The 24,456-nt window shown below is 40.2% G+C and overlaps 1 protein-coding gene across 2 annotated transcripts; it reads right to left on the bottom strand.

Annotated features, from left to right (window-relative positions):
• Nucleotides 1-3,308: 3,308 nt before the first annotated feature.
• Nucleotides 3,309-24,141, bottom strand: GDAP1 (ganglioside induced differentiation associated protein 1). Of its 2 annotated transcripts, XM_003408352.4 has the most exons (6): nt 24,025-24,141; nt 23,119-23,311; nt 9,449-9,622; nt 7,773-7,867; nt 5,563-5,677; nt 3,309-4,413 (listed from the first exon to the last, which is right to left on the bottom strand). In XM_003408352.4, exons 1-6 carry the CDS (start codon nt 24,139-24,141, stop codon nt 4,031-4,033), a joined length of 1,077 nt encoding a protein of 358 aa, XP_003408400.1. In that variant the 3' UTR covers nt 3,309-4,030. The 2 variants fall into 2 exon arrangements, with proteins under 2 accessions (XP_003408400.1, XP_064123929.1); XM_064267859.1 differs by lacking the exon at nt 9,449-9,622.
• Between the last annotated feature and the right edge of the window lie 315 nt (nt 24,142-24,456).

Raw genomic sequence — 24,456 nt, 5'->3', positions numbered from 1 at the left:
GAAGAGGATGTGGAACCAGGGATATCATTGCTGATATCAGATGGATCCTGGCTGAAAGTAGAGAATACCAGAAGGATGTTTACCTGTGTTTTATTGACTATGCAAAGACATTCGACTGTGTGGATCATAACAAATTATGGATAACATTGGGAAGAATGGGAATTCCAGAACACTTAATTGTGCTCATGAGGAATCTTTACATAGATCAAGAGGCAATTGTTTGGACCGAACAAGGGCATACTGAATGGTTTAAAGTCAGGAAAGGTGTGCATCAGGGTTATATCCTTTCACCATACCTATTCAATCTGTATGCTCAGCAAATAATCCGAGAAGCTGGACTATATGAAGAATAACGGGGCATCAGGATTGGAGGAAGACTCATTAACAGCCTGTGTTATGCAGATGACACAACCTTGCTTGCTGAAAGTGAAAAGGACTTGAAGCACTTACTAATGAAGATCAAAAACCACAGCCTTCAATATAGATTGCACCTCAACATAAAGAAAACAAAAATCCTCACTACTGGACCAATGAGTAACATCATGATAAACGGAGAAAAGACTGAAGTTGTCAAGGATTTCATTTTATTTGGATCCACCACCAACACCCATGGAAGCAGCAGTCAAGAAATCAAAAGACGCATTGCATTGGGTAAATCTGCTGCAAAGGACCTCTTTAAAGCATTGAAAAGCAGGGATGTCACCTTGAAGATGAAGGTGTGCCTGACCCAAGCCATGGTATTTTCAGTCACATCATATGCTTTTGAAAGCTGGACAATGAATGAGGAAGACTGAAGAAGAACTGACGCCTTTGAATTGTAGTGTTGGTGAAGAATATTGGATATACCATGGACTGCCAAAAGAACGAACAAATCTGTCTTGGAAAAAGTACAACCAGAATGCTCCTGAGAAGCAAGGATGGCGAGACTGCGTCTTATATACTTTGGACATGTTGTCAGAAGGGATCAGTCCCTGGAGAAAGACATCATGCTTGGCAAAGGACAGGGTCAGTGGAAAAGAGGAAGACCTTCAACGAGATGGACTGACACAGTGACTGCAACAATGAGCTCAAGCATAACAATAATTGTAAGGATGGCGCAGGACGGGGCGGTGTTTCATTCTGTTGTGCATAGGATCGATGTGAGTTGGAACCGACTGGATGGCATCTCACAACAACAACAGCAGCAGCAGGTAACAATGATAAAAACAATCAACTCACCAGGAACTGGTTTTGGTAATAATCACACTATGCTTTGATTTTAAGTGAAAAAAATAAATATCTTTGTCTTCTGAAAAAGATTACAAAATGACAACTTTGTTTTAGGATTCATATTTATTTTCCAATTACTTTTATTGTTCTTACAGGCTTGATAGTATCTCAGTCTCTATATTACATTCAACAAAAACCAAAAATCTACAACTCTTGCATCAATGACAATAATTACTAAAAATTGAGCAAGCAATTTGCAATTCTGTGATTATGAGAATGGATTCAAAAGGCATATAATTACAATAAACGATAAAATAGTATTTTGTGTTAAGGCATAAATAGCTAACATAATTTAGTATCTCAGGCATTTTTCTCATTGTGATAGTTATACAAATTCTGGAAACTGAGAAACACATTGTCCAGTCACCAATGACCGTGAAAAAGAAAATATGTAAGTGCCTGTTTAGGGTCTTGTATATGACAACTTTTTCGCCTGACATTGTGTGCCTTTCCAAAGCATTACAAATCAACAGTACATGTGCCCCAGCTATTTTTTTTTTTTTTTTACAGATGAATGAGCTGATGAAGACCCCCTCACTTCAGAAACTACGGATACTAATATTTATTTTCACTTGAAACATTTCAAAAGCTTGTGGAGCCAAAATAAAAATAAATAAAATAAGCCCTCAGACTACTGGGTGAACAGCGGCATCTGGTGGCCATTCTATCATTTACAAAAACATGTAATCCCCATATTGCATCACCTTTAGTATAAACACCAGCATATTTTCCATGAAACTGTATAAGGAACTTACAATCACTTCCTAGTAGATACTTTCTGATTCAATAATACTATGAACTGAAGGAAAATCCAGAACTGGGTTCCTACTCTTTGTTCTTAATCAACCACCCTTTCACAGGTAAATATTCTTCGTAGATTTTTATTTCTTCACATCTCAGTTCTTGTTTCTAAATGAGTGATTCTATTGGAACTCTGAGACACTCTGAACCTCTGAGTAATCAATTTGTGGCTTTTTTTACAAATACATGTAGTAGAACGTTCCAGCAACAGACAGATGCAAACACTCTGGGAGACGATGCGTGAAAGTGAAGACACTATAAAAGCTGGCAGGCCATTTGCTGTTATGGGATTAGGTTTGCTCTGGAGATGTTCTCAATTTTTGGTAAACAGAGCAGATCTAGTTCATCAGGATTTTCTCAAACAACTGAATCATGAAATGGAATTATAGACTCATTTTACAATCAACAAGTCTCTGTTTCCTAGGTATGACTGCTGCTATCAATGAGAGTCAGGACCTCCTTGGGCCATTTTGCACAGCCAGTCTGAGGCAGCCCAGGCAGGCTCTTGATCACTGGGACCCTCAGCTCGTCATTTCTAGACAAACTACCTGCCTGAGACCTGAAATTGCTCGCAAGGCCTTTAGTCAGCTCCAGAGAAACTGTCCTCGTGTCACATGAAGGCATTTTCCTGTGCACAAACCGAGCTGACTGTATGACGTAGTCCCATGGTTGTTCAGGAGGCACACTGAGAAAGTCACTTCCAAATGGAATGAAGTACCCAGAAAAATGATTAGACATACACGAATGAAGATGGGTGGGCATCACCATCCACTAATTTCATCTCTTCTAAATTAACTGCCAAGGGCTAAGACAAGCTCTTTCTCTGTTACCTTTTAAGGCTTTGTTCATGACCATAAACAGATGCAAGACCTGGATACAGTTTCTGTGGTACCATACCAGCCTCCCCAAATGCAGAGTGAGAGTATTTGGTACTCCCGCATCATCAAAATGCCTGCTCCCCAGCCACATGCTGTGCTGATTAGCTGGGATACTGCCCTCAGTACCCTTCTGTACAGAGGCAAAGCCCCTCAGAAACTGGACAGAGGCTTGAGAAACCATGGGGAAAAAGTAAGAAACCACTTTAATATAATTGCTTAAGACTGTCATGTAAATGCTAGGCAGACACATTCCTGTGGTCATGTCATACCAAGTATATATGCAGTTAATCTTATCAAATCAGTAAGCGTGATTCATGTACATTCACAACGACTGCTGTGGTTAAATGAGGTGTTATAATGTAAAGCCCAGGCTTCTCTCCAGCCTACTGTCCCCAGTAACTCCCTAGCTTTCTCCTCCTATGGGTTCTCAAGTACAGGAGGGTGCATGGGCAGTGGCCAAAAGGGGGGAGGATTGTAGTATTTACCAAGAGACAGGCAATTCTCAGTTACCTTAGCAGCACGGCACTTGCATTTTACTGTTCTGCATTATACAGGCTTCATTCTCCCTTTTTCCCCTTGCCCTATTTCTCCCTTAAAACCAGCTGTGGCTTGCTGCTGTCTAAACCCCTATGTCGTGTAACAAAGATGACTTTTGAATTCTAGGGGAAAACATTGCTAACTACTCAACATTTGGCATCTCCAGATGGTCTTAGATGAAGAGCTGTGGGCAAGCACAAGTTATTATTACCGTCTGCTCATAGTAACAATTCCCCTCCCAGGAATTCAGAATTTGAACTGGCATTTTGAGTTAAAGGTCTATTCTCTACATGCCAGCATTTATATATCTTGACCTTGCACATTTTTAAAGAATGGGTTTGTTTAGGTTTGCAAAGAAGTAATCTCAAAGTTACCAGCCCACAAAACATTTTCATGGCCTCCTCTCCCCATGTAAACTACCCAAAGAGTAAAGTAAATTATGCTGTTTGCTAGTTGCCCAGTATAATTCTTCACTGGGCCTGGAAGAGTGGACAAGTGTCTAGCTGAATGGCTGGATGAATTGCCACCACCAGATCCCTACAAGCCTAGAAATAACTTGGTCTCGGTCTAAGTGCTAGTATCATGCTGCCAAGTCTCTTTCTGAAAACCATAAAAGCAAAGTATCCCATTCCTGCAAGCAAACCAACCACAAGGGTGGTGCCAAGAACTTTTGGGGCCCTTTTCTTGGCCACCCGGAATGCTGTTGGCAGCACTGCAGAGATTAATATATTGTTGACATGTCCTAAAACCTTGTTAAATGTTTTTCTCTTCAAGACACGCTCGTAATAGGTTTCCAGGTTTGGTCGTTTTCCATTCCCCCAGTTTCTCCGCGCAAACCCCAGGAACTTCAGTCGATGCAATGTGACAGCGAGCGAGATGTCTGCCAGGGTGAAGGATTCTCCGCAGAGCCAAGGCTGGCGGCCCTCTTCTAATCAGAGAAAGGGACAGAGAGAATTGGACAGATAAACCCTACCTGGGATCTATTGGCTCAGCCCTAAGAACAAGTGCGAGTACAGTAAAAATGAAGGCCATGGTACATTTTCCTGACAATCACCCTCAGCAAGTAATCTTGTGCTAAAAAAAAAAAAATCCCTGCAAATGTATCCCAAGCTGAGGGAGAATTGCTTGACATCTGTCAGTGACTCGGGTCCCCAGGTGAAACTGGATCTACTTGAGCTCAAAGACTATCATTTTGTTAAGGACTCAGAGGAATAGAAAGCCAGAGAAGTTAACAGATACTTCCTTCCGGTTTAGGAAAACAACACGTGTGCTTTGGGAAAATCTACCAAGTTGGATTTTCTGCTCTTAGTTATTTAAAGCAAAAGAGAGCCCCTGTTGTGAAGCAGGTTTCAGGTAACATGGACTTCAACTGTGTTGTCAGAGTAGCCCAAAGGGACCACGGGCATACACTTGAGCAATACCTTAATCATGAAGTTAGGCTCAGAGGTACAATACATGGATGGCCCCCGTCAGCCCTGCAGATACACATGTGGTGGGGGAGTCCTGTACTATGTTTTACTTTAGATTATCATATGTTACTCTCCCACCAGCTTAAGGAAAAACCTAGAGGGAGCATAACGCAGGTTATTCAACCAAACTCACTACTGTAATTATAAATTCGTAAGCTGGTTAGGTAGAAATAACCTCCCAACCATTATTTAAGTTGTACGAAAAAATCCTTTACTGGTTATATGTCACTTAGATGCAGAATGAGTTACAACTAGATGCCTGAGTTTTCCTGAATTCAATATTACTGCTACTATAGTAATGAGGAAACCCTAGTGGTGTAATGGTGAAGAGCTACTTCTGCTAACCAAAAGGCTGGCAGTTCGAATCCACCAGGCACTACTTGGAAGCTCTACAGGGCAGTTCTACTCTGTCCTATAGGGTCATTATGAGTCAGAATCAACTCAATGGCAAAGAGTTTGGTTTTGGTTTTTATAGTAATTAGAACTTCCAACTAACAACAGTAACAAAAAAAAAAAGATTACAAAATATTTTGAGTAAAAAATAGGAATACTCCCATAAATACTCTTGGTGTTGAGGAAAAGAGAAAAATACACAAATGAGAACCTACCTGGGGTTTCTTCGTTTCTTCTTTGCAACTCAGTTTCAACCTGGTCCAGAACTTTCTCCAACTCATCAAGAATTTTCTTCAAATATTTAACATTGTCATGGTCAAGCAGCTTTGACTAATTAAAAAAGAAAAAAAGTTATTTAAGCCTGTTTAAAAAATAAAAAGCAAACCAGAAAACACCAAACCCCTTGCCGTCAAGTTGATTCCAACTCTACAGGATAGAGCAGAATTGCCCCCACAGAGTTTCCAAGAAGCAGCTGATGGATTCGAACTGCTGACGTTTTGGTTAGCAGCCGAGCTCTTAACCACTGCACCACCAGGGCTCCAACATCTCTCTAGCATCTTAAATTTCTCTCCTTCCTTGGATTGCTGTCATTTGGTTCTTCCCATCCTCAATTTCCTATTTCTCTGTCTTTTTCATGGAATCTACCTCAGTCTATCATTAACAACTGGAGTTCTTAATATGAGACCCATGTCCCTTGGAAATTCTTGAATAGGTATTAAGTAGGAGTTACATAAGCCTCTTGAAATTGTATACTAACGTTATGAAGGTATGTGCATATCTCTGCTGAGAGTGTCCATAACTTTCATCAAATTTTCAAAGAGGATTGATACCCTCAAAGACAGTTCCAGCCCTGCTTTAAATGTTGGTGCTCCCCATAGTTCAGTCTTTTTGCTCTTAAATATTTGTACCTTTAGCCCAGACCAACCTATTTCTATATGCAATTTCCTACTAGATATAAAACCTAAATGTTCCCCAGGGATCTGAGATGCTACATGTCTAAAACCTTACCCATTATCATCCCTCCCATCCCCACTCCTCTATCACCTGCTCTACTTGCTCACACCATCAACAACACGACCATCCAAGAAACCTGGGAATCATGTTATAAGCCTCTTATTCCCTCACTTCCAACAGTTTCAGAAACTAGACCGATATATCCTACCCCCCCTTAAAACCTTGAGAATTCTTCCCTTCCTCCCCGTCCCCACTTGTCCACCTTGGTTTAGGCTCTAATCTCTGCTTGCCTGGATAAAACACACTTTGCCATCAGGATCTTACTACCTCCAATCCATCCTCCACACTTTTACCAACATACTGTTTCTATCGTTTCTAACTCAAAACTTTCCTAACTTGAGTGGCTCTGACATACCTGCCTTCAGGGTCAAGTCCAAACTCGGCACGGTGTTGTGGGTCTTCCCTGATTTAGCCTCTGACTTTCCTCTGGACTTCACACTCTACACTCAAGCTCATGCAGTCATCTGCATGCCTTTGCTCTCTCTGGGGAGACCTTTGTCCTTTCCTGCCCACTGAACAACCTACCATCTTCTAAGACTAAGCTCCTCTTTCACTGATACTTTTCATATCTCTAAAGGTTAAAATGACACTCCCGTCTTTACAGCCCCACTTGTACCTCCAAACATACCTACATTATCGCACCTACAGGATATGAGTATATCCTGCTACCTAACTATAATGTCTTGAGGCATAGAACTGTATCCCCAACACTAAACCCAAGATATGAACCACAACGGGCCTTAAATTAATACATAACTGAAGGGTCAGAAATGAGGGGGAAATCTGATTGCAGTGAGTAGAAAGTAAAGAATGTGACAGTACATATAGATGTTTCTTTGAGGAGCTCATTTAGTTCAGATAATATAAATAAAGTTGGGAAGCTGAGAGCAAGTTGGGAATGTGGATGTTTGCTATATTTTTAACATGGTAGAAGCTTGTCACCATGTTGGAACATGGAGAAGGAATCAACATAAAGACAAAGACTGACCATAATTGGAAAGGTTGACCACAAAGCAAACCCCACTCCTGTAGGGGGCCAGGAGGGAAGGGGTCAATGATGATCTCTACAGCAATAACACGTAGAGGTACATAGGTGTAGCTAGGCTTTAAAGTGGCAGGAACACCTGAAAGAACAGATTCCTAGAATAGCTTATCAACTTGCTTTTACATTTTATAACTTTCTTTGGCAATCAGCATGTGTAGTATCTGCTTTTAAAACAACTGCTGTCAGGTTTGAATATCAAATCCACTAAGGATAATTCTTTCTAAAAGCAGAGCATAAGCAGTAACATGTATACTGGTGAATTTCTACATTTAATAGAAAACATTCTAGAAATAGTGATGTTACCAAAAAATAGAATAATTAATACAAACGATAGATGTCATTTGAAGGGAGTCCTGGTTTACTTACTTTAAGACGCTTTTGTTTTGCAATGTAAGCCTCTTGTAAGTCTGGATTTTCTTCAGCAAGTTTCTTCAGTTCAGATTCTGTGTTACCTATTTGGCCTGATAATAAAACATTTTTGAAATAGAAAAAAAAAAATCATTTTCTCCCTTCTACACCAGAAACAAGGAGAAGAAAGAACACTTGATGTTAAGACACCAGGTTCAGAGACCTGCCTGTGCTTTGAGCCTATTCTCTCTGTGCCTCAGTTTCCTCATCTGTAAAACAGGCATTTAAGAGCGTCCGCTGCATAGGATGAGAATTAAATAAGAAGCACCAAGAAAAGCACTTAGAGAAATGCTAGGCATATAATAAGTGCTCAGTGCAGGTTAGCTGTTCTACTTTTCAATACTTTCCAAGTTTTCTATAACGAATTTCTACAAGAGGGGGGATGAAAAGTCTTATTTAAAAAATAATTATTATAGGTGATAGAATTTTAGCCAGAATACTTGTTTAAAATCATATAATCAGTAGTTATAAAAAAAAGAAACAAGAAGAATGGGAGAAGCAGGAAGAGAGGGCTAGGGGAAAAGGGGAAGGGAGTGGAGCAAAAGGGCAAGGAAGAAGGGGAGGTAAGGGGTGAGGAGACAGAACAAAGGGTATCGAAAAGAAAAATGACTGAACAAAAGAATGATAAAGGAGAGGTATGATGTAACAGAAAGAACATAGTTTTTCAATTTAGAAGACCTGCATTCTAGTCCTAACAACCACTAATTAGTAATGTGGCCTCAGAAAAGCTACTTAAATTTTATAGCCTCATTTTGTTATCTGAAAATAGATGGAAGGAGATCATAAAATTTCAATATGGATGTTGTGAAGATTAAAGACCTGGAATAGGTAGGTAAGTAGTCAGGTTAGATAGGTTAGTTAGGTAGATAGATAAATAGGCAGATGCTAAGAATGTCTTTTGAATTGTAAAATTATTCTTCCTAATAACGTAAGATATAGTAGGACTGTATATGTGGTATGTACAGTCCAGAACTCTGGATTCATGTAATCTGTCACTTGACCAAGAACTCATGCTCCTAGTCAAAGACCCCCAGAACCTGACTACTGCCACCTTTCCTTACCTTCCTATCCCCAATTATTGTGCTGTAGAGCACATCTCCTTCTGCTTCCCGTCTCAAGCACTGACTCTACTCTATCCTCATGACAGGAAGAAATGAAAAGGCTGGACGTCACAGCTCAATCTCAATAAATCTGCAATCACTGAATTAAGAGGTAGAGCAACGCTTAGACATCCTGTAGTCCAGCTCACTCACATAACAGAAAGGAACTCTAAGGACCAGAAATGTTGACTCAGTTACACTCAATCCCAGGCATTTGCCAGCTTTCCTGATTCCCAGTCCAGCTGTCCATGGAAATATGTTCTTTGCTTTTCCAAAGGCCACTCTTTGAGATTTATCCAAATTTGGTACTCAGTGCCAAGAGGTGAAAATCAGGTCTATAGACAACTGAAGTGTTGAACCATCCAGTTGAATCACTGAAGCACAGATTAATCAGACTGACTGCATGGACTGATCTATACCATGCACATCCACGAAAAACTCAACAGCCCTATTCCCAGTCTTCTCTCAATGACCGTGAGACATGTTAGGTCTCCAAAATGAATGAACAGAAACACAAGACAGACTTTTACATACTGCGAATCCTTGTTGTAGCATAAGCTGGGATCATGGAGTCCACAGTTAGTTCAGGATGTAAAATGCAGCCGTGTGTATAGGCATCCATTGGCAAGGAGTCAAGCAGCTCTCGGTAATGCTGTACCCGTGGGTAATACATGCTTTCTTTATCAGGCATTAACCTGGGTGTTTTTTCTAAAATATGTAAACAAACACATACATACATTAAAGAAAAGTTACAAATGAGATATTATATCCAAAAGCAAAAACAAAAAACACAACCTCCTTATTGTCGACATTTTCAACATTACATCAGAATACTTAAAAGATACTGTTTCACCATCCCAGACATTCAAAATATGGAATAGCCTGATGCACCAGACCAGATTCCAAGCCATGATTACACTGGCGTTCTCTCAGTTCTCCACCTTGCAAATGGTTATTCATCCTTCAAGGTCTGGTTATTTATGCCACCCCCATGGAGCATTCCCTGGCCTCCTACAACTGCCAACATCTGACTGGTCAGGTGTCCTTTCCTGTGTACATGCATAATGCCTGGTACATACTCCATTAAAGCCCTAATCACCTGGTAATTGGTTATCTGTATCTATTTGCCCCACGATCCCCTTCAGGGCATGGAGCCTATGATCCAAGGTCTAGCACAGTGCCTCATACATTTTAAGCGCTCAGTAAAGATTAGTTGAGTGAATGAAGAACTCACTACGGGAAGATGATCAGGGGCCACTCTCTTCTGGGTTCCAATTAACACCAAGAGTGACCCTGTTGATGCTATCTATATGAGTGTGAGATGATCATCTCCATGGAATGGAAATGGCCTTTGCCACGTTGCACTTTCTCCACGAATTTCTAGCAATTTATCTCTGCAAACTGAATTTTCATTAAATCCTCATTTGCTGATAAAATCTAGACTGTAGGGAGCCAACATGGCGCTCTAAACAGATACCGCCCTCTGCATCAAAGACCTGAAAAATTAAGTAAAACAGATACAAACGTGAATCTTGGAACCCTAAGCATCAAATGAAGGGATAAAGAACTAGACCAAACACCAAATGGAAGAAGAAACTGAAGGAAAACAGAGAGCAGGGAGAAATATGTAATGGACGTCCCCTGTCAACTAACATGGCACAGCATCACCATCTTGGAACACAGCCAGTAACAACCCTGGACAGGGAGGATGAGAAGGCAACTTTAAGGAGCACCTAGTAACCACAGAAACAGCTTTTCCACCCCTACCCTTCTGTCCTATATACCACCTCCACCTCTTCCTGCCAGGCCACGCCATGCCAAGTTTGCAAGAATACCACTGGCCTGACTCCCAGCACTGTTTGTTTTTCCCCTTTGCTCTTTTTCTTTCTCTCACCCACCTTGCCCTGTACTCCACCTCTACTGTTTCCCACCAGGAGACGCCACACCACCCTGGCTAGACAGCCACCAGCCCACCCTCACCCAGGGTCTGCATTACCCCCACCTGCTGGCTCCCTCCACACCATTTTTTCCTTTTCTTCCTTTTCTTTCTAACTCCCATCTACCCCCATACACCACCCCACCCCTACCAGACAACTCCCACCATGTCACAATTTGTTTTCTTTTTTCTTTCTCTTTTTTCTTCTCTTTCTCCCTTCCACCTAGCCCCAGTCACCTCCCCTCCCTTCCCACTGGCCCTCGGGCCCACCCCACCCACATTTGCTGGTCCCAACCATGCAGCCAGTTTTTTTTAATTTATTTTTATTATTTGTTTTCTCTTTCTTCCTTTTCATTCTCCCTCCCAGCTAGCCCTGTACGCCATATCACCCCCTTCCTGCCAGACCCCAATGCACCACAGGGCTAGTGAGTCACTGGCACACTGGCCTGCCACTGCCCCAGATCCACCCCACCCCCACCCACATCACCAACCATGCTACCATTTTTTTGTGTGTGTCTTTTTTGTCTTTCTTTTCTTTCTCCCTCCAACCTAACCTAGTATGTCGCCTCCCCTTCCTTCCCACTGGCCCCTGGGTCCTCCCCACCCCATTCACTGGCCCCTACCACATTGCCATTTTTTTCTTTCTCTTTTTTCCTTTCTTACTTCCCTTTCTCCCTCCCACCTAACCCCAGACACCACCTCCCCCACTTACCACCAGCCCCCACCACACCATGATTGATAGAGAACCACTGGCGAAATGACCCACTGCTGCCCCAGGTCTGCCCTGCCCCCAACTACCAGCCCCCACTGAGCTGCCATATATTACATTTTTCCTTCTTTCTTTTTCTTTCTATATTTTCTATCTATCTCTCACCTAGCTCCACATGCCACCTCCGCCCTCTTCCTACCAGCCCCTAGGTCTGTCTGAACCCACCCACCAACTGCCTTTTTCTTCCTTTCTTTTTTTTCTCTTTCTCTCTTTTTTATCCCTCCCCCAGCCACCTGTACCACCTCCCTGCCTGCCAGCCCCACCATGCCACCACAACCAAAGCATCCCTGGTCCTAAGTCCTGCCACCAAGCCAAGCATGCACTTCTCCTTCCCACCTGCCACACAAACAGCTACTGAATGGTGGGAAGCAAGCCTGTGCTACTCCCCATCCAATACCTTGCCTATCTGGTGAGGGGCTATGAACACTCCCACACCACTGAACCAACATCAGGCAGCATACAGCACCCATGCAGTCTACCCTCAGCCACCTCCCAAAACAGTGTACAGCAAAGTGGGCTCACCCTGTCTGCTGCCCTGCCTACCCAGGCAAGGTGGTTAAGAGCTATTGTGCCCACAGAGGAGGAAGCCGGAAAGTAGGCCTGGCCTTCCCACCCTGACATATCAAAACAAAACAAAGAAAAAGGATGAAACACATGAACATATACAATCAATAAATGAAGATAATTATACCTTAATGTGACAGCAGACAATATCAAAACATATAAAAAAGAAGAAGATAACTCCAGTAAGTGACTAGAATAAATAATCAGATGAACTTCCAGTAGAAGAAAAGGCAGTGGAACTGCCTGATATAGAATTCAAAAGACTAATATTTAGGGCTCCCAAAGAGATTAGGAAAGAGATCAAGGAAAACACAGACAAAACCAAGGAAAAAACAGGTAAAATCACAAAAGACACTAACAAACTCAATGAAAACATAGCCAAAATCAAGGAAAACACAGACAAAGCAATAGAAGAATTCAGGAAAATAATACAAGAACAAAGCATCAAAATAAATAAACAATCAGAAATCATACATTAATAGCAACTAGAAATCCAAAACATTAACAAATTTCACAAATGGGCAACTCAACAGAAGGTATTAGGAGCAAATTTGAAACAATGGAAGCCAGAATCAGCGAGACTGAAGACAAATCCAAGGACACCACTTTGTTTCAGAAAAATCACAGAAAAGAATGAAGAAAGCCTAAGAATTATGTGAGACACAATCATGAGCAAAAGTGTGCACATGATCAGAGTACCAGAACAGGGGGAGAAAATGGAAAACACAGAGAAGATTGTTGAAGATTTACTGGCAGAAAACTTCCCAGATATCATTAAAGATGAAAAGCTAATCATCCAAGAAGCTCAATGTACCCCACATAGGATTGACACCAAAAGAAAGTCAGCACATATCATTATCACACTTGCCAAAACCAAAGACAAAGAAAGAATCCTGAGAGCAGCTCGAGGAAAATGGGGAAACAATAAGACTAAACTCTGATTACTTGGCAGAAACTATGCAGGCAAGAAGACAATGGAATGACGTATATAAAAGCTTGAAAAAAAAAAAAAAAAACTGCCAACCAAGAATGATATATCCTGAAACACTCTCTCAAGACAATGGCAAAATTAGGATATTTACATATAAACAAAAATTAAAGGAATTCTTAAAAACAAAACCAAACTTATAAGAAATTTTAAAGAGACTCCTTCAGTTAGAGAACCAACAACATCAGACAACAACCTGAGTCTACAACACAGTACAGGATCAGCCAGATATCAGTCTAGGTGTCACAGATTGAATTGTGTCCCCAAAAATATATGTATCAATTTGGCTATGCCATGATTCCCAGTATTGTGTGATTGTCCACCATTTTGTCATCTGGTATGATTTTCCTATGTGTTATAAATCCTATCTCTATGATGTTAATGCAATGGGATTAGTGACAGTTACGTTAATGAGGCAGGGCTCAATCTACATGATTAGATTGTGTCTTAAGCCAATCTCTTTTGAGATATAAAAGACAGTAGTATGCAGAGAGACAGGGGGACCTCATATCACCAAGAAAGCAGCACCAGGAGCACAGCACTTCCTTTGGACCTGTGGTTCCTGTGCAGAGAAGCTCCTAGACCAGGGAAGATTGATGGCAAGGGCCTTCCTCCAGAGCCGACAGAGAGAGAAAGCCTTCCCCTGGAGCCGATACCCTAAATTCAGACTTCTACCCTACAAGAATGTAAGAGAATAAACTTCTGTTTGTTGAAGCCTCCCACTTGTGGTACTTCTATTATAGTATCACTAGATAACTAATAGCAGTAATAAAGCATAATTAAAGACTTAAAACAAGGAAACAGAGACATCAATCTATAAATGATGACAACATAAAAACAATAAAAGGAGATATAAATGGTGTATGTATAGAACTTTCAAATGGAGAGGAAATCAAGATGATATCAAGTAGTAAAAGACTGGTTCAAACATAGGAAGATAAAGGTAAATTTCAAGGTAACCACAAAGAAAACTAACAAGCCGCATCAGAATAAAAAAGAAGAAAAACATAAAGTCTCAGTAAACACAAAAATCTATAAAAATGAAAGGAAAAAAAAAAGTCACAAACAAAATGAACTCAGCACAGGAAAGCAAGAATAAAGAAAACAGCACCACAAAAAAAAGGCACCACAATATGACAGCAATAAAGTCATACCTATCTGATAATCACACTAAATGTAAATGGCTTAAATGTGCCCGTAAAGAGATAAAAAGTGGCAGAATGGATAAAAAAGAATGACTCATCAATATGCTGTCTACAAGAGACACACCTGAAAAATCAAAGGATGGGAAAAAACATATCTAGCAAAAAGCAAACAAAAAAGGGCAGGAATGGCAATACTAACCTCAGATGAAATAGACTTTAAAGCAAAATCAACCATAAAAGACAAGATACTATACAGTGATTAAAGGAATAATCCACCAAAAAGACATAACCTTAATAAGTATCTATGCACCCAAGGACAGGGCTCCAAAATACGTAAGATAAACTCTAACAGCACTGAAAAGGGAAATAGACAGCTCCACAATAATAGTAGGAAACTTCAACATGCAACTCTCAGTAAAGTACAGAATATTTAGAAAGAACAACAAATATACAGAAGATGTAAAGGTCACAATCAACCAACTTGACCTCACAGGCATATACAGAACACTCCACCCACCAGCAGCAAAGAATACATTTTTTTTCAATACACATGGAATATTGTTCAGAATAGACCACATTTTAGGCCACAAAGCAACCTCATTAAAATCCAAAATATCAAAATAATACAAAGCATCCTCTCTGATCACAATGCCATATAAGGAGAAATCGATAACAAGAGGAGCAAGAAACAAAATCAAACACATGGAAACCCTAGTGGAGCAGTGGTTAAAAGCCTGGCTGCTAACCAAAAGGTCAGCAGCTTGAATCCACCAGCCACTCCTGGAAACCCTATGAGGCAGTTCTACTCTGTCCTATAGGGCCATTAAGAGTCAGAATCGACTCAACAGCAAGGAGTTTTAAAACATCTGGGTAACAGAAGAAACCAAAGAGGGAATTCCTAGACTCAAATGAGAATGAAAGCACACCCTACCAAAACCTCTGGGACACAGCAAAGGCAGTGCTCAGAGGTCAATTTACAGCAATAAGCACACACATCAAAAAACAATGGGCGAAAATCAAAATGTTCACCCTACGCAGAGAACGGCAAAAGAAGCCCACAGCCGCCGGAAGAAATACTAAAAATTAGAGCAAGGATAAATGAAACGGAGAACAGAAAAGCAATCGGAATTATTAACAAAATCAAAAGTTCATTCTTCGAAAATATCAACAAAATTGACAAACCACTGTCCCAGCTGACAAAGGAAACCGGAAGAGGAATGAATAACCCAAATAAGAAACGAGATGGAGGACATTACAACAGACCCAAGCGAAATACAAAGGATCGTCACAGAATTCTACAAAAAACTGTACTCCAACAGATTCGAGAACCTAGAGGAAATGGATCAATTTCTAGAAACGTACTACCTACCTAGACTAACACAACCTGAGATAGAAAATCTGAACAGACCCATAAAGGAAATTGAAGAGGTAATTAAAAAAAAAAAAAAAAAAACTCCCAACAACACAAAAAGCCCTGGCCCAGGTGGCTTCGCTGAAGAATTCTAGGAAACATTCAGAGAAGAACTCATGCCAGTATTACTCAAACTATTTCAGAGCATAGAAAAGGAAGAAATACTCCCTAATTCATTCTATGAAGCCCTGATATCAAAGACAAGCAAAGATACCACAGGAAAAGAAAATTACAGACCAATATCTCTCATGAATATAGATGTAAAAATTCTCAACAAAATTCTAGACAATAGAATTCAGCATATCAAAAACATAATACACCACCACCAAGTAGGAGTCATACCAGGTATGCAAGGATGGCCCAACATCAGAAATTCAATCAACATAATCCACCACACAAATAGAACAAAAGGAAAGAATCTCATGATCATCTCACTAGATGCAAAAACAGGCATTTGATAAAGTCCAGCATCCATTCCTGATTTAAAAAAAAACTCTCAATAAAATAGGAATAGATGGAAAATTCCTCAATATAATAAAGGACATATGGTGGCACAGTGGTTAAGAGCTCAGCTGCTAACCAAAAGGTTGGCAGTTCGAATTCACCAGCCACTCCTTGGAAACCATATGGGGCAGTTCTACTCTGTGTTATAGGGTTGCTAGGATTTGGAATCGACTCAGTGGCAATGGGTTTGGTTTTTTTGGTTAAGCAAAACCAACAGCCAATATCATTCTCAAAGGAAAGAGACTGAAAGCATTCCCCCTGAGAACAGGAACAAGACAAAGAAGCCCTTTATCACCACTCCTATTTAACATTGTTCTGGAAGTCCTAGCTAGAGCAATAAGGCAAGAAAAAGAAATAAGGGGCATCCAAATTGGAAAGGAATAAGTAAAACTATCCCTATTCACATATAATATGATACTATACATAGAGAACTCAAAAAATTGCCCAAGAAAACTACTGGAACTAATAGAAAGATTCAGCAGAGTAGCACTATACAAGATCAACATACAAAAATCAGTTGGATTTCTACACACCAACAAAAACAACTTCAAAAAGGAAAACAATACCACTTAAAATAGCCCCTAAAAAAGATAAAATACTTAGGAATAAATCTAGCCAGGGGCAGAAAAGACCTATACAATAAAAACTACAAAACGCTATTGCAAGAAACCAAAAGTGACCTACATAAATGGAAAAACATACCATGCTCATGGATAGAAAGACAACATTGTGAACATGCCAATTCTATCCAAAGTGATCTACACATATAATGCAATTCTGATCCAAAATACCAACATTATTCTTTAACAAGGTGAAAAAACTAATCAACAACTTTGTATGAAAAGCAAAGAGGCCCTGGATAAGCAAAGCATTATTGAAGAAAAAACACAAAGAGGCCTCACACTACCTGATCTGAGAACCTACTACACGGCCAAGGTAGTCACAACAGTTTGCTCCTCGACAGTGGATTTACAGAACTAGAGCACACTTCATTGCTGACCCCTTATGGAAAGGAGGCAGGTAAAGTGTCTCTGTAGCAGTCAGTCTCTTAACACCAAGATCTAACAACTCCTCAGATCGACTCCTCAGGACCTCAACTATTTCAACCAACCAGGATCCCAAACGCATGACAGACATTTCCATGAGAAACAGAAAGGGTAAGCTGGAGGCCTTCTAAAATTCCTAAAGTTCTAAAGAGTTCTTAACCTTTTTGGGCCATGAACCTCTTTGGCAGCCTGGTGACTGGACTTCCTCAAAATAATACCTTTAAGTGCATAAAATACAAGGTGTAGGATTGCAAAGGAAATAGATTGTATTAACATACAGTTATAAAAATAATTTTGTGCCTCTTTATTAATATATTAATAAGATCTGGCAGTATGTCTAATAACTACCATAATTTCAAACTGGTCATGAGCATAAATGATAAATATTTCAAGATATCTGCAATAACTTAATATGCTATGAACATATCTGTGATTTCTAATGGTAGCAAAGTTGCAGGCACTCCTAATATTGTTGTGAGTTATGCCTACATTGGTAATGCAAAGAAATGACAAATTTGTTAGATACTAGTAAAAATAAAGATGCAAATTTTGCTTATACAAGATCTCAAATTTTCTGAATTCTATTCACAGGTCCTTCAGAGCAATTGTTTTCAAAATGTAGTCTGAGGACCCCTGGGGCTTCCCAAGATGATTTTAAGGGTCCATAACATCAAAACTTTTTTTTAATAATACTAGTATGTTAATTGCATTTTTCACTCCATTTTCTCTACATGTACAGCAGAGTATCCCAGAGACTATAAGACAGGTAATGACGCCATCACTCTGACAGCTAATGAGTGTTTTCTTGTGTTTCAAATTTTTCTTCATTTTAATTTACAATATGGTAAATGTTGATAAATATAATTCACATAAGCAAAAGTTCTCTGGAGTCCTAAACAAATATTAAGACTACAAAAGGTCCTGAGACCCAAAAGTTTAGGACCACTGCCTTAGGGCCTCAAAGGCCTTACATTAATACTCCTGATTCTATCACAAAGGATACAACACTTAAAAATGCTTCCCAAATGGCTGCATTTATGACTACTGGCTCTGGAGGCTTCCTGGTGCCAAGCCATGGGACTTGTCTCCAGAAGAGCATGACACTTCTTTCCCAGAAAAGTAAACTAAAAAAAAAAACTTGCCATCAGGTCAATTCCGATCAGGTCAATTCATAGCAACCCTACAGGACAGACTAGAACTGCCCAGTACAGCTTCCCACTTACAACATGCTGTCATCTTCCTCCTGGTAATCAAGAGCACAACAGCGTCCACTGCCTCTGAAAACAGGGTTTTGCAAAAGACACTTGGAAAATCCCTTCAAATAATACAAGAGCTCTTCCCCCTCAATCCCATCCTAATTTATTTTCCGACCCTCCTTCCCATAGAGCTCCTCTGTTATAATACTTAAAGGAGAAGAGAGAGTCTATTCCTGGTATTCCAGCTCAATCAGAAGTGGGAAAGTAACAGAAGGAAAGTAGGGAATCAGGGTTTAAGAAGCAGGCAATGAGAAGAGGTCCCAGGACTGAAGTGTGGTGTTTGGAGACAGGATTGGGGTGGCGGGGGGGTGGGGGGGTGGGTGGGGAGGCTGGCAGAGGGGGAGTTGCATTAGTGGAAGCTAGGCTTGGTGACTAAGCTCAAGGCATAAGACCCGACTTCCTAAAAGAACTGAGTAAGGGCCAAGGCAGGTCTTGCATTGTGCATAAACTTAGGCTGCAAAGTAGAAACAGGTAGACACATTTAAGGCAGAAAGGCATGATACATGAAAACAGGAAAAAGCAAAAGAAGTTAAAAAAAAAAAAAAAAAACCCAGAAAGAATCAATAAAAGCATTTGGTAGCCACTTAATGGGGACAAACAGCCCTGTACATTCTCTAGTCCCTGAGGGTAGCACTGTATTGCTGGGCAGAACGACAATGGCCTTAAGTCGTTAAAAAAACAAAAACAAACAAACAAAAAAAAACACCTAAATTGCATTCAGTTTCCTCAAAGGAAAAAATGGAGTTTAGGGGCTGTGGTTTCTGACATTCCCCAGTGATGGCAGATACAAGAAGCATTATTATACTCTGTTTTTGAGAAAGACTCCCCCTGGGCCTATGCAAAGAACTTTCAGGTCACCCTTATTAGCTCAATGAAAGCAGATTAGACTTTATTTCTAACCCAATCCCTTTTTGCTTAGATGCCCTGGTGGTGCAAAAGTTAAGAGTTCAGCTGCTAAGAGAAAGGTTGGCAGTAAGTTAGCAGCTCCATGGGAGAAAGACCTAGCAATCTCCTCTCATAAAGATGAAAACCTAGAAAACCCTTTGGGGCCATTCTACTCTGTTACATGGGGGGTGCTATGAGTCGAAATTTCACTCCACAGCACGTAACAACACCTTTTGCTAGGTCCCTAGGTGGTACAAACCTAAAGGTTGGCTATTCAAACCCACCAAGTGCTACCACGGAAGAAAAGCCTGACAACCTGTTTCCATTAAAATTACAGCCGAGGAAACCCTATGGAGCAACTCTATTCTCTAACACATGAAGTCGCAGTGACTCAGAGTGGACTTGACGGCAATGGATTTAGTTTTTTATTTGGATTCCTTTGCTGGTTTTTATTTTATTTCAATTGCTTAGTGAGGACACTAGTACATAAGACAATATGCATTATGTAGCTAAAGAATATTGTACCCTTCAACTGGTCACATGCAAGGCTATTAAAAATATATAATGATGATAAAGAATTAAAGCTATCAAAGATATGGTTACAAACTAACTATAATTCATAACTTTGGGACTAAAAAAAAAAAACCAAAAAAAGGGGCGATAATTCATAACTTTGGGACTAGAAAACACAAATGTTAATACAGGTGAGGAAAAAACACATGGTGTCAAATTTTATAAATTAACTATATACATTCGGAGCCCTGCTGGTCCAGTGGTTAAGAGCTCAGTTGCTAACCAAAAGGTTGGCAATTCGAATCCACCAGCCGCTCCTCGGAAATTCTAAGGGGCAGTTCTACTGGGGTCACTATGAGTCAGAACCAACTCGAGAACAATGGGTTCAGTTCAGTGAGTAATCAGGCTTACGTCTGATTTTTAAATATATCTGGATCATCTAATCCAACAGGACAAGCTCAGAAGTCAACTCACCAAGTTATACATCATACAAGTTAGTAGCACCATCAGACTAAGAGCTAGGACTCTTGTTGGTTACTCACTCTAATGGGCCAGCCAGAATGAAAATCTATAGTTTCTATATTTTCACCCTATCATTTAGCCCAAAGTGCCTTCTCCTCTGATTGAATAAATAATCATAAAAGGACTTTGGCTATTTAAATCTAACTTAGCAGAACTAGTAAACCCTGATGGAGCAGTGATTAAGAGCTACGGCTGCTAACCAAAAGGTCGGCAGTTCAAAGCCACCAGGCACTCCTTGGAAACCCTATGGGGCAGCTCTAGTCTGTCCTATAGGGTCACTATGGATAGCAATGGGGTTGGGTTTGGTTTTAGCAGGACTAAGAATATATTTCAGTTTTGTTATTATTATACACACCCTCTCCTCACTTATCAACATGGTTAGGTTCCCAAGACCAGGTAATTATTTGAAATCAGTGTTATGATAAAATGGAGGATGGCCACATCAGATCACAAAATGGAGGATGATTATATCATTACATAACTGTGAAACCACTGCAAATCATGGCTTAGCCAAGTTGACACATAACTTTAACCATGATAGCCAGTATTACTCTTGCCTCACACCTCAGCATTATTGCCAGATGTACATCATTAATACACAAAATAGTCAGATAATAGATATTTTACTATTGTCATAAATGCAAAATGTTGGATAACGAGATAGTCAATAAGTGAGGAGAAGGTGTAGTTAAAACAAAAGAGAAAACCTAAGGAAATTTTAAGAAATCATAACAACCATAATTAACATGATAATCATTAATATTACTATGTTGTAAAGTATATTTTATATTACTGAATTCCTTACTGCAGAAACAATGGGAGGAGAAGGATGAGGAGGAGGAGGAAGAGGAAGAGGTACAGTAGTAGTTCAGGTGATGCTAGCAAAAGATTTAAACATGATTTTCCATTTACTTATATATTATTAACATTTTTGATTGTTTAAAATAGAATTCTTATACAATTATTTTGTTTTATTCACATTAGTATAATCACTTCTCCCATGAAATACAAATTATTTTAACAAACTTATCCATTTCCAAAAGCTAAAGGTTGAGAAAAATTGCCTTAAATTAATCAGTCACCATTTTCGGTTCAGTCTCTAGCATATACACTTATAAGTAATAGCAAGTAATGGGGAAGAAGAAAGCAACTCATTACACTCTTTGGTTTGGATCATGACCACCTTTAATTAGAACCTCCAATCAGAATCCTAGGGATTAACCCATTGCTAATTTAATTCCATACTGTAATTTTCCTTTAGCACCTCAGACACACATATATATACACATACATATATACATATATATATGTAGTAATTTGCTTTTCTCAGTTAGCTTCCAGCAATTCGAGGTTACATGCTTGCTTCATCCTGCCCAATTAACATCAACACAAGCGGTGGTAGATGAAGAATGACTGGATCACCATGCAGCTCCTGAAAAGCATGAATACAACCTTCCAATCAATCCTCTTACAAATCCCTGAGGACATGATGATTACCTAGGCCTGGGCTTAATTTTATTAATTCAGTCATTCATTCATCTATCAAACTATTTTGAGCACTACCTACCAGGCACAAAATTAAATTGGGGGGAAAAAGTAATCAATCCTCAATCCCTGCCCTCAAGTAGCCTACAGTTTACTGGGCAAGAACAGAAGTGTTATGTTTAAACACAGTATGAAATGGGAACCAAGAGAAAAGTTTAACCTACCCTAAAAAATTTTTTTTAAGGAGTAGTTGGCTAAAAGATAAGAGCCCTAGGTTTTGCTCTCAGCAATTCCAGTTATCAGCTGTGTAATCTTGGGCAAATCCTTGAAGCTACAGTTCACCCTAAAGAGTTGTCATTAGAAATAAATGATAGAAAGTGGCAATGACTATGGGAGACCGTCAGTACAGTATGAAGATTTTGTAGATAAAAGACTTATATTCAGACTTACTCTGCCATAAAATAGCTAGATTGCCCTGGGAACCTCTGTTTCTCTTTCCTCATGTACAAAATGGGAATCACTCGTCTACCATGCCTGTCTCAGATGGGTTATTTTGAAGATTAAATAGAATAGAACTTATAAAATGCCTGACACATAACAAGCCGTCAATAAATATTTAAACACACTACACAAATTTAAACTCTGAAATTTCTTAGAAAAGATATAAAAATTTGAACGCTATAGAAGTAACAAGGACAATGAATTCAAACTATACAGTCTATTCACCTTTGCCTATAATTTATTTATCTTTTTTCCTCTTACTGTTTTTAAGGTGGAGCCACTTAGGAAAATGATAACCACTTTGGCAAACTCGGTAAAACTGATTTTCATAGTGTTCATTTGGAATCAGTATTATGAATTTGACTTTAAGACTAATGAATCACCATCACAAACCAGACACCTGGAGGGTTTTTTGAAACGGAATTTAAGAGGAAAGTTTCAACATTAAAATTTGTAGGTTATGTAAAATTATTTTAAATCCAATTACACTGGCTTATGCAAATTTTATGTTAATTTATCTGCCAAATATTTGTGTGCTTATGGAAATGGAAAAGGTTTTTATCACTATCACCATCATGAAACCAAAAAAACAATGAAAGAGAGAAAGAGAAAAGAGAAGAGAATACATATATTTGTGTTGAAATTAAATCCAAGAAATCACAAATAGCCTTAACATTACCATCCAGGAAAGTCTGTTCAAGATAATCAATGATCTGAGTGGCCTCACAAATAATGTTTTCCCCGTGGATAAGGACAGGCACTTCTCCAGTTGAGTTCAAACGCATAAACCAAGGCTCATTGTGCTCACTCAGGGGCAGACTTACATCATGTTCCTCGCACTTCAATGCCTTTTCAGCAATTACCAAGCGTACCTGGAAGAGTTCACACTGGTTACTACACCGCGTGCGGGCTTTCAATTAAGTGACTTCCCAGGATACTGATAAGTGTCCTTTCAGCGCCTCCCTCAGTTATTAATATTTTCAACATTTTTAACTATTCCTATCCCTAGGATTAACAAGTGAGGTATAGTCTAGTGTTGGAGTCTTACAAATTAAAAACGTTAAAATAAGTAATGAAAACGATTTGTTCTATATTCATTATACAACTGCCCTCCACCCCTATGCCCCACCCCACCTTGTATCCTAAACCTAATTATGAGTCCTCCCCAGACAAGAACCGGAAATGTAGGTATGTAGGGCCTTGCTGAAGAAAGCGAATGGGAGCAAGGACTACAAGAAGGTACCCTAGATTATGTATATGGTTGAAGTGAAGGCGCTTCCCTCTGCCTCACTCTCCAAGGCCCTGCAGGCAAGGCCTCCAGCACAAATAATGAAAGTGATGCTTTTTTGTCATATTTCATGAGTGATAGTGATGGGTCATAGTCCTTCCATCTCAGACTGGTTTTCCTCGCTCCCGTCGCTCCCCATCGGGCGCATCCCTGCCCTCGAGAGAGCCCGGGGCCGGAGGTTAGGACAGTAGATGCGGGTTTCCAGTAGGCCGGCGCCCTGGGGCGGGACCCAGAGGGAGCTGTCCTGGTGCTGAAACGCGACCGTGCCGCCCGCCCGGCAGCCGTCCCGGCCCTTACCTTTTGAGAGCTGAAGGAATGCGTCCAGTGGTACAGAATAAGCTTAACCTCCTCATCGGGCTTGCCTTCCGCCACTAAGGGCGCGCCCCCTCTCTGCTCGTCCTGCCTCCGAGCCATTTTGGGGTTCGCGAGCGCAGGTAGGCCTAGACTGTCCGCCCTTTACTTCTCCCACCCACACTGTTGCGCAAAGCGTCCCTAGGGTTTCCGCGATGCCTCCTGGGTCTGAAATATAGGATTCGTGCCGACGAACAGCCCACTGGGAAGTGTAGTTTCGCCAACGAGAAAGCTGTGCGCAGAGTCTGCAAAGACGCGCGGGTGTCTGCGCGCGGGGGAGAGCGTGGAACCCGGAAGTTACCTAGTAGGTGACCTTGGATATGTTTTAGAAAAAAAAAATCTAAATTATGAATCCTTGGTTGTTAAGCGGGTAGCGAA

Source organism: Loxodonta africana, chromosome 14 (genome assembly GCF_030014295.1).
Source record: "Loxodonta africana isolate mLoxAfr1 chromosome 14, mLoxAfr1.hap2, whole genome shotgun sequence".
Lineage (NCBI taxonomy): Eukaryota > Metazoa > Chordata > Mammalia > Proboscidea > Elephantidae > Loxodonta > Loxodonta africana.
This window is presented reverse-complemented; position numbering and strand designations above follow the sequence as displayed.